We start from the raw sequence: 16567 nt of genomic DNA, 5'->3' as shown, positions 1-16567 counted from the left end.
TGCACTTTGGGCCACCCGCACGGTGGCGGGTAAACCACCACGATAGCATTCCCAAGGAGGGTTAGTGTCAGGCAGGCGGCCGACTTTAAAAATATAAGCCGAAACATTTACAGCATGGACAATGAAAACCATAAGAATGATAGGGCTAGGGCGTACCCCACAGGCGACGCGCAGGATCAGCACCCGGCCCCTGTGGGAAATGGATAAGGGTTGTCGCACCAAAACGGGCGGGTGCGACGTAAGAAGCGAGCTCGAAGTATGAGAGAGGTAAAATTGAGGTATGCGAGTTGGAATGTAGGAACGATGTCTGGAAGAGGAAGGGAGCTAGCAGATGTTTTGAAAAGGCAAAGGATAAATGCAGCGTGCCTGCAAGAGACAAAGTGGAAGGGTGCAAGGGCTAGGGAAATAGGAGAAGGATATAAGTTATTCTATTGTGGAAGTGATGGCAAGAGAAATGGTGTGGGTATAGTTTTAGATAGTAGGTTGAAAGAATGTGTGGTTGATGTAAAAAGAGTGAATGATAGACTGATAGCGATTAAATTAATTGTGGACGGCGTGACACTGAATTTAATAAGTGTATACGCGCCACAGTCAGGCTGTGAGGAAAGCGTGAAAGAAAAGTTTTGGGAGGATTTTGATTGTCTGCTGATGGATTTACAGGATAACGAGGAAGTCTATGTGGGTGGTGACTTTAATGGCCATGTAGGAAAAGAGAGTGATGGATATGAGAGAGTGCATGGTGGGTTGGGATTTGGAAACCGGAACGCTGACGGTGAGGCACTTTTACAAGCTGCCTGTGCCTTCGACCTGGCTATAACAAACACGTGGTTTAAGAAAAAAGAGGAACACCTAATAACTAACCACGCGACACAGATAGACTATTTCCTAGTGAGGCGAAGGAGTCTATGCTGTGTCAAAAACTGTAAAGTGCTGCCAGGCGAAGCTTTAGTCACACAACACAGACTAATCCTAATGGATTTTAAATAAAGTGTCTCGCCCAAAAACAGCCGAACACGGCCCCCTCCTAAGACAAGATGGCGTATGCTAGAGAATGATGAATGTGCTATTAGATTTAGGAACCAAATATTGGAGAAAATGATAGAAATGAGTGATATGAAAGAGACATTGGCGAATGAATGTTGGATTGAGATGACTAGGTATATAAGGAAGGTCGCAAAAGATGTGTTTGGAGAGTCGAAAGGAAAGGGTTTAATAGATAGGGATACCTGGTAGTGAAATGACGAAGTGCAAAATGTATTGAAAGAGAAGAAAGTGGCATTTAAAGAATGAAAGTTTATAGGGAATTTAAGAGGAGAGCAAAGAAGGTGGTAGCGGTTGCCAGAGCGAAGGCACAGGAGAAGTTATACAACTCACTGGATAGCCCCAGAGGCCAGAAGGATCTCTACCGAATTACGAAAGAGAGAGAAAGACGATCGAGAGATATAACATATATCAAATGCATGAAAGATGAGGCTGGTAAAGTTTTATGTAAAGATGAGGAAATAAAAGAAAGATGGAAGGTCTATTTTGAAAAGCTTATGAATGAAAAAAAAGGAATGGTGTTCTTCGAGAGGCGCAAGTAAATAAGGGATTAGTAAGAGAAATTAGCATGGATGAGGTAATGACAGCAGTCAAAAGCATGAAAAATGGGAAGGCTTTGGGTCCAGATGATATACCAGTTGAAGTATGGAAGATATTAAAGAGTGAAGGATGTATGTGGTTGACTTTATTCTTCAATAAGTTGTTGCATGAAGAAACCATCCCACAAGAATGGTGCAGTAGTTCACTAGTGCCCATCTTCAAAAATAAAGGAGATGTACAGGATTGCAGCAACTATAGAGGGATTAAGCTCATATCACATACTATGAAAGTATGGGAGAGGGTAATAGAGAGAAGATTGCGAGAAGAGAGTGAAATTACCGAAAATCAGTTTGGGTTTATGCCAGGTCAAGGGACAATGGACGCTATCTTTGCACTCCGCCAATTGTGCGAGAAGTACAGACGTGCTCACAAGAACCTGCACATGGTGTTCATTGATCTATCGAGAAAGCCTATGATAGGGTGCCTCGTGAAGTGTTATGGTGGGCATTGAAAGAGAAAGGTTTGCCTGGGAAGTATGTGGACTTAATTCGTGCTATGTACAAGGGATCTTGTACCTACGTCCGATCGTCTGCCGGTAACACTGACCGGTTCAATGTGGCTGTAGGTTTGCACCAAGGGTCGGCTCTAAGTCCTTACCTCTTCCTGTTGGTTATGGACGCTCTAACGGCGGACATACAGGAGGAGGCACCCTGGTGCATGCTTTTTGCCGACGACATTGTACTGGTTGGTGAAGATGGACCTGAGATCCAGAGCAGATTGGAGGATTGGCAACGGAAACTGCAGAATGTTGGCCTGAAAATCAGTAGAACGAAGACTGAATACATGTTCTGCGATTTCGGCAGTCTCTCCGGTCCTGAAGCCATAGCGCTTGATGGCGCAGTTCTTCCAGTCTGCTCCGACTTCCGGTATCTCGGTTCACTCATTCAAGGCGATGGCGAAATAGATCGAACGGTGAAGCACAGGATTAACACAGGATGGATGAAATGGCGGCAGGTTACGGGAACAATTTGTGACCCCCGTATTCCCCTTAAACTTAAGGGGAAGATCTATAAGACCATGATCAGACCTGCTGTCCTGTATGGATCAGAGTTTTGGGCTACAAAAGGGATGACTGAAAGACAATTGCATGTTGCGGAGATGAGAATGCTGAGAGGAATGTGTGGTGTTACGCGAATGGATAGAGTAAGGAATGAGTACATAAGAGGAAGTTTGAAAGTGACACCGATAGCCGAGAAGTTATGTGGAAGGCGGCTATCATGGTATGGGCATGTAATGCGGAGGAATGAGGAACACATTGTGAGGAAGGCCTTGAGCATGGATGTGGATGGATATAGAGGTAGAGGACGACCAAGGAAACGATGGATGGATTGTGTGAAAGACGATATGGCTAGAAAGAATGTTACTTGTGAGATGACGTCTGACAGAGAAGTATGGAAGGAGAAGACATGCTGTGCCGACCCCAAATAAAATTGGGATAAGGGCAGGAGAATGATGAGTCTTAAATCGTAAAGAAGTCGTTTTACATATGAAATAGGTAGGCTAACCGGTAAATGCTCCACATGTACCCTACATTTATATTTAATTTTTATTGAATTTACATTCTTAATCAGATATAACTTAATTTATTCAATGAAGTGCAAACAAAATCATAACATTCAATGTGACTCTACATGAGTCATAATCTTTGACATATTTGAAAATAGAATAAATTGTCAAATAAGAAAAAATATACGAGAAAATTTTATCTTTGCTTCAAAGCTCGATTTCAAACAACATTTTATTTTGATATTACACCACTAAATTACGAAGTATATCACGTAAAAATATAACCTTATGAAATGGACGTGATCTTTATCTACACTTGAATATCGAAAATAGTCGTATTTCAATCAAAGAAAATTTCAATCACAGAAACGGTAAACTGTTTCGAAATCCAAAAACTAAGATCATATTGTTCAACAGTTTTGTCAGGAGCATTTTGGAATATGCAAGTGTTGTGTGGAGGCCACATTACGCAACTCACAGTTTAAGACTAGAGAGAAATCAAAAACGTTTTCTTTACCATCTTACATTTTCTTTAGGTAAAGCCAAATTACTTCCTACCTACAATGACAGACTAAAGTACTTCAAAATTATTTCCTTAAGTCAACGGCGTGACATGCTAGATTTAACGTTTTTATACAAATCTCTAAATAGTTTATATGATAATTCTTTTCTAGTTTCTAGAATAAATTTAAATGTTCCTGCTAGATACCCACGAAAACCGATAGCGCCATTAGTAAGACCTTTTCGTAAAACCGTCTTAGGAAGTAACTCACCTGTGGCACGTTTTTGTAAAATCTTAAACGAGCACAGTGCCTCCCTTGATCCATTTGGTGACTCTTTATCTAAGTTCCGTAAGAAAATGTTAGAATTATTAGCCATTTGATTGTTATTGTTTCGTTATCATTTTTTTTTAAAAATCTCTTTTTTTTTGCAAATCTTTTTGTTAAGTATATTTTTTTTTTTGTAACTTTTCAATTAGCATAATATTTTTAAACTTGTAAATGTACATATTTTTATCGTGTAAGCTCCTTTTATATCCACATTGCATGAGGTATTCTCCTTTATAGGTAATGCATTTAGTTTTAAGCTTTATGTTGTTATTGTTACTAATATTGTGTTAATGTATTTACTCCTGGAGGATCTTAATAAATAAATAAATAAATAAAAGAGGAGATTTCGAAATTCGAAGCTGATCGCTTTCTATATTGGTGAGAGAGACCCTATAATTTCCGCAAGGGTGGTAAATAAGGGAGGAAAATTAGAGGATTAATCTCAGGATGTGTATTTAGTAATTGGCTATCGTCGCCATCACTGACTATCATAGATCAATTGTATATTAATTATAATTCATCTTATTTTGATTTGATTTATAAAATATTAGTACAACTATATTCATTACTAGCTGTGCCCTAGACCTTGTACGCGTTTGAATTTAACAAAAAAAAAAATATTTGTAGCCTAAGTTACTTCTTATTATATTAGTTATCTGCCAGTGAAAGTCCCGTCGAAATCGGTCCAGCCGTTCCAGAGATTATCGATATAGATATAGATCCAAAATAGACGACCTCTCCCTCTGTGTATCTGTGTGTCTTTCTATCATATGCGATCTTTTATGATATTTCCTTTTTTTTTATTTTCGTTTTCAGTACAAGTCGGATTTTAGCAATTTAATTAATGGTCAGTTTTGGTTTCAAACGCTGTTAATTTATTTGTGTTTGTCAATTAATACAAAATAACTATATTATTAAATAACTTCCAAATTGGATATACCACGTTATTCTACTGTAACAACAAATCTATATAAAAAAAATCAATTTGTTGATTTGTTTTATTGAAACTTTATTCAGATGATTCAAATTTATATAGATCAGTTAAATAATATATTAAAATTGTATCGTGTAAATGAGTCAATTTAAATTGAAATTTAATTTAATTTCAAATATTATTAATATTCGAAATTCATACAAAACAATATTTTAATTAAATTACAGTCACGAAATTGTTTTCAACTTAAATAGCTCCGTCTGAAAATTATAGGTAAGTATTTACAAATAAATATTTGGTAGTGTATTGGAATTTATATGAAATTCAATAACAGTTTTTCATCATGTATGTCTAAATATATTTACAAATAAACTATTATAAAGCTATAGAGCCAAGTCAGTTGATAAATATTTTATGTAATTATTTTTTTATAAACTGTATTTAATTTGTTCGTAGTAATATGTGATTGTTAAATTAATAAGAATTTTTTTTATAAAATTTGTTTGGACTTTAAATAAAAAAAAAATCATACCCAATTAATACACAACCACGATAAATATTGAAAGTTTTTACTGCTACATGTTTTTTTTGCAACACTATGTGAGGTCGTAATACATTTTAGGCTAATCTATACTCGTTTTATTAATATTATAAATGTGAAAGTAACTCTGTTTATCCGTCTCTCTGTGTGTCTTTCTTTCACGACCAAACCGCTGAACCGAATTTTAATGAAATTGCTAAGAAGCAAGCTTAAAATCTAATCAAGGACATACTTTTTTTCTTAACACATAACAACCAACAACCGAAAAGGTGAGCAAAGCCGTGGGCAACTAAAAGTATAATTATATTTTTTAGCATGAGATATCTATTTGTATTTATATTATTTTAAGACGGATACAACACAGCCCTAGCAGATGGTGTTGTTTTTAATATTATAATCTCTACATAGATAAAATAAAGTCTCTCCTAACTCATCATCATCATCTTTTAAACTTAGTTAAATGTAGTTTGTTGAATGACGATTCAAAAAAACTTGTAAAACCGAAAATCAAATAAAGTATATTTTGATTTTAATTCATCCCTTAAAAAACAACGGGAAGAAAAGGTTTCTGCTCTATAAAGATATTTAAATTTCCAAGTAAAGCCTAAGATCCAGTTATTATGTATGTTGTATATCCACGTGTTGACAACATAAACAGAACAGAATAACTATGAATAACTTTCAACGTGCCTCGAGCGGGAACTATTTATTATGATTTTTTCCGCAATCCGACTTGAATTGCGTAGAAAATAGTCGAGTGGTTTTAATGACATCTGTTGGAGATAAAATAAATTATAATGTTAGAATTTTATATTGTATGTAAAGCCCATCTAGGCAGGTAACCTTCATCAATTTTTTTATCATTACATACCGTTTTTTACACGAACAGTCTGTAAATTTCCCACTGCTGAGCTAAGGCCTCCTCTCCCTGTGATGATAAGGTTTGGAGCAAATTCTATCACGCTGCTCCAATGCGGATTGGTGAATACACATGTGGCAGAATTTCGTAGAAATTAGAGACATGCATATTATCTACGATGTTTTCCTTAACCACCGAGCACAAGATGAATTATAAAAAATAATCACAACAGACATATATAGATATCAATATCCATAAATTAGCTTAAAGGTTCAGTATAATTATAATAATACTACAAATTGATATTGAATTAATACAAAATTAGCATTTTAAATTAATAATAATAAGCAAATAATGTTACTAGGAAACCACACAGTCATTAGGTATGAAAGAAACTGTGTTTAAAGTTTATAATGATAGGTATTCTGAGAACAGATATGATTGTTTGAATTTCAAACATAATATTGTTATTTTATACATAAAATCATTTTATTTATTTGTTTGAAACTTGGAACCTCTTATGGCGTTCGACCGCACTGATAGGGCTTACCATTCTGATAGACCTTATTAGTCAAGCAGCCAGTAAGGTTGCAGATTAATGTATCGTAAGTTCCAATTCCGAGCCAGTAAAAAGCTACTGGTAAAAGCCTCTACGATCCTGAGTCTTCTGTATTTTCATGATTTTTATTTTTTTCATGTAAAAAAGTAAGATATCTGACTGACTGAAGGTATAGTTTTATAAAAGAGTTTATGTAGCACGCAAAACTTAAAATACAATGTCATAACACAGGGTAAGTGTAACTAATATTAACTCTTAATAAGAACAGTTGATAATATATTTGACACAGCATTCATTTGACACTACTTATTTAAGTTGTTATTTAACTGATGGCCTTTAAATGTTTGCATGTAATAATATCGTTATATCTGAAAAAACAAATGAATTGGTTAAGTCTCAACTTATCAGGACATTGACCTTGTAATACATACAAGGTATAATTTCTGATATACTGTACTTTGATTGAATTGAATTTTCTAAAAGTCAGTCACGAATAATAGGCTATTTGACAATGCGAAAAATAAAGCGAAAATTTTTGTAATCAGTGTATATTATGAGTTTAAAAATCATTAGTTATTTAATAAAAAAAGTTGAAAATAATACCTAATTTATTCAAAAAATTATAAATAAAAATGCATTTTTTCAAGCGTTTATCACGTGATACAAAACGCTCCTGATTGGCCGGGCTTATGATGAAGTCACTTGCTTGTTAAAATTACAGGCAAGTGACGTCACCGACCCCTCAGCAGCGCCATATTGTCCAAGTAGCGTTTTCGCGCGCTATTTAAATATGGAAGTTGTAATATGATATTTTTCAGCAAATATGTACTAGAAATAAAAATGACAACTTTTACTGGGTTCCTTAACTTCTACTTAATATTATGAAGTGGATTTTAAAACCAGTCAAATAGCCTATTCAATATTACAAAATTACGAAGTAAGGATGGTTTTGGTGTAGATAAATAATGTCGGTCAAACGCAACGGGCCGTTCGTGGCGAAGATTACTCATATAGTTTACGATCTGATTGCAGCAAATGGACTGAATCGAGAGCAGAGATTAAGATCTGCTTTATATGTATGCCTCGTATATGCGTTCTTAAATGATTTAAAACGGCAAGAACGTAAATTGAAATAGGTATCACAAACTTATCCTTTTTAAATTACAACAAAATACTTTTAAATTTTACAGGATTATAATTTAAAGTTTCAAAAGGGTCGGACTGTAGATTAGTTAAAGATACGTATATATAGTAACAACATTTGAGTACTTTCATTATTTATATATATAAGTACAGCATTGTAAATCTGAGTATTTAGAAAGAGGAACTATGCGAGTTTCGTGCTCTTTTCTCGCTAGAAGCGGCTTTCCGAAACGGTGGTAGTTTTTACATATGGAGGATTCAAAAACGCTTCATTGTGAAGTTTACTTGAATAAAATTGATTGCATTTGATTTGATACAAATATGAATACTAGCGGCTGAGATCAAACGAGTAACTTTCAACTATTAGTGTTAATTATTCATAAATTGTGACTAAAGATATATTTCAAATATTAGTATGTTATACAGGAACGTGTCGTTTGGGTTTTCCCCCATCCATTAACTTCTTTAAACCGTCATAATTGCGGGTGGAAATATACAAATATGACATATTACTTACTCGCAATAGTCACTGCTCTAATGGTATAATTACACGCTGTGCTTAATTAAGGAAATCAACTATGCGATTAAGAAGTGCGGTTTTAATGGTATTATTTTTTAAAAGTGGTCACCAACATATAGAAAACGTTACGTCATCAAACTTGTAAGATAAAATGTTATGAGAAGTTACTCCACCTCTCTTACTCTCAGACCGAAACACAACAACACTAAGTATACTAAGTATTGCCAGTGGCGGATTTACAAATTTGCCGCTAGTAGGCTATTCGATTTTTGCCGCCCCTACTGACTTTTAAAATTCGATACGTTTGTTTAGTTCACAATCACAATTTATTCTGGAAATGAAAATTTATTATTTGTTTTCTATCGTCCATCATGACATCGGCTTTTTCCCATTATTAGTAAGATTATGAACTAGGTGATATTTCTGTCAGTTACTTGATTATTTTTGCAACCCATTATGTAGCGACGAGTATACGGATTACGGACATAATGTATTATAATTTTCAAAATATTAAATATGAAAATCACTCCTGCTGTCTATATACTCTCCAATCTGACTTAGAGTGTCTACACTACGGCAGGTAGGTAGAGTAGACACATACTAATTCAAGGCCCCTGGGTTGAAAGGTTTAATCGCCTTTGCTTGTAATGTGTTTTATTTCCGTAATAATATAAGGAAAAACGATTGACGAAGCAACCTCTTCCTTAAAATTAAATGCCTTTACCAAGCTTCACACAACGACTTTTGAACCTTTAAGAAAAGAGCGTACTCCTTCCTTAAAGGCCAGCAAAGCACCTGAGAGCCCCCCGGTGTTGAAGATGTCCATGGGCGCCCTCCTGCTCGAAAAGAAAAATAATATTATATGACCCACATTATTTGATGTACTCCTGCATGTAAACTCCTGTGCCTGAAGAAGCAGTAAATCCATTGCTTCTATGCCTAAACTATTTCCGGTTGTATCAGAGAGAGAAAATAGACAGTTCTAACGTGTTTGTGCCTTACCTCTTCACAAAAGCCTTCGATAAATTCGTGAAGAAGTTTTGGAGATTATTCGACCAATTGAACACCAATCAAGCACACGAGAAAATAGTGGCATATTCTTTGGCATGGAATTGAAGCCGTATCCCTCACTTTTCGTTATTATAACTAGTCACAGCCAATGATTCACTCAACTATCTCGGCCTTATACTATAATTACAAACTCGTACTTGCGAAGTTTCCAATCGATACTACATTAAGTAGGTTAAAATCGACTTAGTCGATTGTTTACATTCTGACTACATACTCACTCTGCAAGTAAAGCTCATACGAAGCTGTTATATTTTAGTTTCTCTAAGTATCTCTAAGTTTATATCATTTAATATGTAACAATTGTATTGCAACAAGATTTCAAGTTAAGTGGGACTATTCAGTGGGACCAACCACCAACCCGTATTGGAACAGCGTGGTAGAATATGTTCCAAACCTTCCCCTTAATGGGAGAGGTTTAGGTCTCCTTAGCTCAGCAGTGGGATATTTACGGGCTGTTACTTTACTTTGCTATTCAGTAGGAACAAAGTCGGAATTTACCACTGGAAAGAAATTGAAAATGTCAAAATTATATGCGTAATAATTACATTTAAAGGATTTCCAAAAGTCAAAACGAGTATACTTTGGAAGACGCAAGACTCATTGGACTGGTCATATGTCCAAACTCGTATCCCTTACTTATATAATTAACGTATTTTTGACATATGCTACCTTAAGATATTTTTAACTTATAATATATACATATATTTCTCCAGTGAAATTCCAGAGTATATTATTACATATAAATGTATTAAACAAACTTACCTTAAAATTATATATTTTATACATATGTTTTGTATTATGATAATGTCCTTTGGACCGGTTTCGGTGACTAACACCAAACTCAAAGGAGACCAGCCAACCAGGCAGGACTTAAAAAAGTACACCAGTATGTTCGCAAACACAGGTGAAATACTTTTAGCTCAACCTCATAATCCATTTGCAGCAAATCAAGAACAACAGTTATACGTGCTCTCTGAGGGATGGAAATCCAGACTCAGGGTTGCTCTATTTGACGTCAATGTAATAAATGAATATGAGTTTCTGTCGGATTATCATTAATTGACATAAATAGTGTTGTTACTTGGTGGTAGGACTTTGTGCAAGCCCGCACGGGTAGGTACCACCCACTCATCAAATATTCTACCACTAAACAACAGTACGCAGTATTGTTGTGTTCCGGTTCGATGAGTGATTGAGCCAGTGTAACTACAGGCACAAAGGACATAGCATCTTAGTTCCAAGGTTGGTGGCGCATTGACGATGTAAGGAATAGTTAATATTTCTTACAGCGTCATTGTCTATGGGCGATGGTGACCACTTACCATCAGGTGGCCCATATGATCGTCCTATAACATAAAAAAAGTTATGTAATATGTATAAGTAATGTGTTTATTTACGACATCATATTACAAACTTCTAAAATTGTCAGTGTTTCTTTACAGTATCGTCCATGTATTATATGCAGAAACCTTCCTCTCGAATCACTATATCTATTTAAAAAAACGCCTCAAAATGCACTGTATTTAAAGATTTATCATACTTAGGGATATACATAGGGACAGAGAAAGCGACTTTGTTTTATACTATGTAGTGATCATATTGTTTATGCATTTTGTGTTTTTGAATCTATAAAAATAAACGTTCTAATTAGTTAAAACATGACCTAGCAAGTTATCAATAACGATAATATAATTCCAACCTTACAAATGGTACGTGGGATTCGTCATTTCCGTTAAAACGAATTAACAGTCAGAAAAGAGTAATGATCATAAAATCAAGGGGAACATCGAGCGGGCAAAGCCACTAGCGTACAAATATAGTGCGCAGGAGTTGAACACTCGCGAATATTTTATTATCTGTAAACATTCCCGTGCATGTGTGCGTTTCTCGTGTGTGTATGTGTGTGAGTAATCGTGCACGTCCAATTTTATTGTGGCAGAGTAGTGCATGATAGGTTTTGAGCGTTGGTAGAATTATTTTAATTCGTATAGACTTTATATCTATCAATAACTGTAAAAAGTATTACTACATTTAATAAGATAATTATATGTTAGGAAAACCTATCATACCATGCAATTCCTATTTATTATATATTTTTTAATTGATTACTTTAATAAGTGATTCTTTTTCATTTATTTTTACACTGAGATTTATCCTTGTTGTTTGAAGCTTACGCATTATCTTGACAGAATAATTTTGATATTTTAGAAAAATAAAGTATCAAAACTAGTCACTCCAATTACACCTTTATTGGTGTGGATGTAAACAAGACCGCTGCGTGTCTGTGTGTCACACATGCATACTGTTCACATCGCGCGTAGCATTGAGCGAGGTCATGGCACTCGGCGCGTGCGCCGATTATACGTTTGTAGGCTATAGATAATGTTGTTAGTGATAAACTTCGCTGCTGACTGTAGAAAGTGAAGCATACAGAGATAGTACATGGTTTACACTTGGATATAATTACTATTTAAATATTTTTAGGTTAAACCTATAACATACTCAGATTGACTCGAGACACGTTTTTCTAGTTAAATGCAATGAGTAATGAGTATTCTATAGTACTTTTAAAATGATATTCTTATATTACTATGAAAATATCATATCATCATAATAATATGCTCTTCGTGAGGTTTCTTAATAAATATGCGTTTTAATGACTAATACTGTGAAAGGTATCTGCGCAATATAATATAAAGAATGCACACAATAATAATTGTAACTGGCTTGAACAGCTTTGATACATTGTTTTTTTTTTATTCAGATTATTATTTAACGTTGGAATGGGTATTTTTTTAGTTTCAGGTTTTACAAATGGTTAATAGTAAAACATTATAGTCAACCAGCGATTAGATAATAATATAATATTTGAACATAAAATAATATAAATTTGAGTTCATATGTATGTATCATGTGTCATGAAACATATAAATAATAAACTGTGTATTGCTGTGGGGAATATTTTCCAAAAAATTTAAATCTAAATATGAATTCATAGGAGTGTTTGATCGTTAATAGAATTTAACGTTTCAAACTTCAATTATCGTAAAATGTTTGAAGTAATAAAAGGCCAATTCTATGCCAAGTGGAGCCCTATGTTGCACTTATAATAAAAAACGTCCACTGTTACGAATTTTGGCTGGGCTAGCCAAACTCCAAGCGTTGGATCAAATGTAATTGGTGTGAGTGCTGGTCCAAAGTGCTTATGCTTGAGAGCTTGCAGCTTTACAAGCAAACCATCCATATAAGCCAATGTATCTCCAACATAATATGTGATGATTGGTAGCACTTATCATCTTTTGTCTTTTATCACATGTTCTTATATTACTTGATAGCATAGTTTTATAGATATCTTACAGATGCTTACTTTGGCATGGTATTCTTTTTATTAGAGCTTAGTGTAAACCCATCAGGATCACCAACCACTCATCAGATATTCTAACACTAAATACTCAAGACTTAGGAAGATATCATAGCTACCAATTGTTGGCGCATTGGCGATGTAAATTTTTTTCTCATTGTATAAATCTAACTAGCTCTTACCCGCGTCTTTGCTCGTAGAATATGAATATATTTACAAATTAACTTAAAACATGACGTTGATAATAGGTATGGAAAGAGCTCTTACCTTGTTTTCGAAATGTATGCCTATGTCCTTTTTCGGGCTCTGGACTATTTGTATTCCCAATTAAATGGATTCAGTTTTGTGGTGAACGACAGAGAGACAGGGCTACTTTCATTTATGGATTAACTACGAATTTGACCCAAAATTTTCTAAGATTAAAATTTTATCGTCATTGTCATATTTACTTTCAATACACAATTTAAAAAAAAAAGTATAAATAAAGATAACATTAGCGCGTATTAAGATTAAATTATTGAAGAGACTGTGACCTCACCTCACTGTTAGTTTCCTTATGCGCAAAATTTGTACTTTCGAGGTCTTCCGTATACACATCACCGTTTATGTAAATTAATACGGCATCACTGTCTTCCCCAAGGCCACTGTCATTGTGCGTTTGTTTATGAACCATAAATAATCACAATAGGATATGATTTGCCATTTCTGTATGCTAATTTGTTTTAATTTTAATACCGGTATTACTGAGTTGCTTTCTTTATTTATATTCAGGCTATTCTTTGTGTTTTGGGCTATTGTATGACTACATATTATATTAATGTGTGTGAGTTTAAACTGAGAAATGTGTATATAGCTATTTTATAAGAATTTTGCCAATATACCGCCAATCTTGGGAACTAAAACAACCAACAACAACAGCCTATAAATTCCCACTGCTGAGCTAAAGGCTTCCTCTCCCTTTGAGGAGAAGGTTTGGAACATATTCCACCACGCTGTTCCAATGTGGGTTGGTGGAATACACATGTGGCAGAATTTCTATGAAATTTGTCACATGCAGGTTTCCTCACAATGTTTTCCTTCACCGCTGAGCACGAGATTAATTATAAAGAGAAATTAAGCACATGAATCAGCGGCACTTGCCTGGGTTTGAACCCGCAATCATCGGTTAAATTGCACGCATTCTAACCACTGGACCCTCTCGATTCTATTTTATATATTCTATTCAATCTTGGGAATTAAGTTGTTATGTTTCTTGTGCTTGTAGCTACATTGGCCTACTCGCCTCTTAAACCGAAACACAAAAATGCCAATTATTGTTGCAGTCGGGCTTGCACAAAGCCCTACCGCCAATTTTATCATCATTACATAGTATGTAACTAAGTCGCTGACTTAAAAATATTTAAAATATTATAAAATACAGACTATATTCATCAGTAGGATTTCCACGTGTCACAGACGAAACCTGAAATATCATTGAAGGTAATATTTATTCATTATTCTCAGTAAATCGTTACGGTAATACAGATAATGATTTAAAAATAATTATTTTTCCATTATTATTTATCAAATAATAGCAGTCACATTGGAAATCCCGCATCGAACGAATTCACTTTTTTTACAGTCGACTGTCACTTCACAGTATAATTAAAAATTCCGATGAAACCTTGAGCTTGACTTTGAGGTTTATCTGAAATTAGCCAATAAAATTAATTACAAGTATAGACTAATGTACCATTGTGCCAAGGTTACGGGAACTCGTTTGATTATAACTGGTTGCGCTAGTTTTGAAAGAGATAATTTTTTGTCGTGCTGTCGATCATAATATGAATTTGCATGCAATTTTAAATGTTATTTTTTTTTATAAAAAAATTTAGGTTATGATTGGCTGACTTTTTACTGAGCTGCGGTGACCCAGTGGTTAGAATACGAGGATCATAAACGAGGTTTATTCAACAATGTGGAAAACAATAATTCTTGGGTCTTTCACTGGCATAATTAGTAATTATAATTAATTTGTGCTTGTGTGAAATTCTCCCAGAAATTTTATTGAGTTTTTCTAATTTTTCAGTTAAAGTCTGGAGTGTTGTTCACACATTTGTGTACTATAATAAATCCTTCGTATTTGGCTGGTCTCTTATTATATTAATGATAAAAACGATAGTATTTCCAGGATAAATAAATGTATTTTTACATGGAATTTTGACATAAAATACGTAAGTTAGCAAAATGATGGCAAACTACTGAGTTTCTTTCCGGTTCCGGTAATATAACGATTCAAAGGTGCCTTAATGAGCCATGAGGAATTAAAAATATTTTGATTTTGATTTTATATTTACACAATATTACTCTACTGAATATTTTATATTAAAATTTTGATATCCCTGACTTTGTTCAAGCATATAAATAAAGTTGAGATCAATCGGTCATAATTTTTTATCTAATAGCAGGGCTTAACTGAACTTCCGTTGAATAAACTTGTTTTTATAGACTTGGTTATGTTTGGTGATTAATTATTCAGACTTAACGAATGTATTTTGATGAAAATATATTTTGCATTGGATTATTGAATTAATTGGAAATAACAAATGTATGTTTTAATGGTATGGATTAATTCTGATATTTTAGTTAATTCAGCTTATTTATGTTCAATGGGTGAATTTACAAAAACAGATTTTAAGAGATATTAAAGGTTTGCATATTTGTTGTAATTGCTGTTTTACTGCTAGATTCGTCATAGATAAGTTCGAGCATACCTTGTACATTTGCCTTGACTGACTGACTGACTAATTAACACGACTAATGTTACTCTTGGAGGCAAGTTTAACAAGTTATCTGTACCCTAACAAAGGGACTGTATTAGCGTAAAAAGAGCATGCTGCTCAACATATGTGAAGGACATACATTATCATCATCATCATCATCAGCCCGTACCCGTCCACTGCTGGACATAGGCCTCTCCAAGTGCACGCCAGTGTGGTCTTTCTCCGGCTACTCGCATCCAGCTCCTGCCTGCCGCCTTGCGTAAATCGTCACTCCACCGTGCCTGAGGACGTCCTACACTACGTTTGCCGAGACGCGGTCTCCACTCTAGAACGCGTTTTCTCCAACGGTTTTCGGTTCTGGACATACATATTTTCATTTATTACGTTAAAAGATTTTTCAAAAATAACTTATCTAAAATGTAAAATATTTTCAGTGGGCATCTGATAGAAAAGTAGTGTACACCGCGTATCTATATTGTAAAAGATATTGACTAACCCTTACATTTTTAACCCACGACCAGCCTAAGGAACTTGTGCCTGTAGTAACACTGGATAGCCGAGCATTGAAACCAGAAAAAAGCAGCAGTTTTGCACTGTCATATTTAATAGGAGGGTCCAACCTACTCTGACGGGTTGGTACTAATTATCGCTTTTAATTAAGCTGTTTTATAATTGACTTTGAAATTTTATTTCCAAGTCCAAAAATCTATCAAAAGACTGCCTTTTCTATCTTCAATGTAAGAAAAAAACGAACAATAAATAAGATTCTTAAATAAAAAACCTTAAGTGACAAACATGAGTTCCGACATCGAATGACGAATAAGATTAATCTCAATTCCT

General features: G+C 34.5%; 1 protein-coding gene across 1 annotated transcript; it reads left to right on the top strand.

The window, feature by feature from the left end:
• Positions 1–303: 303 nt before the first annotated feature.
• LOC124537588 (craniofacial development protein 2-like) lies at positions 304–1233 on the top strand. Its single transcript, XM_047114462.1, has 2 exons — positions 304–888; positions 1030–1233. The coding sequence occupies exons 1-2, from the start codon at positions 304–306 to the stop codon at positions 1231–1233; spliced, it is 789 nt and encodes a 262-aa protein (XP_046970418.1).
• Positions 1234–16567: the final 15334 nt, after the last annotated feature.

Source organism: Vanessa cardui, chromosome 18 (genome assembly GCF_905220365.1).
Source record: "Vanessa cardui chromosome 18, ilVanCard2.1, whole genome shotgun sequence".
Lineage (NCBI taxonomy): Eukaryota > Metazoa > Arthropoda > Insecta > Lepidoptera > Nymphalidae > Vanessa > Vanessa cardui.
This window is presented reverse-complemented; position numbering and strand designations above follow the sequence as displayed.

What these genes read in the sequence shown, in the direction of transcription:
- LOC124537588 (XM_047114462.1), top strand. Translation starts at nt 304, where the DNA reads ATGTCTGGAAGAGGAAGGGAGCTAGCAGATGTTTTGAAAAGGCAAAGG. An exon ending in CACAGATAGACTATTTCCTA is followed by an intron (nt 889 to 1,029) that starts GTGAGGCGAAGG and finishes CCCCCTCCTAAG; the next exon opens with ACAAGATGGCGTATGCTAGA.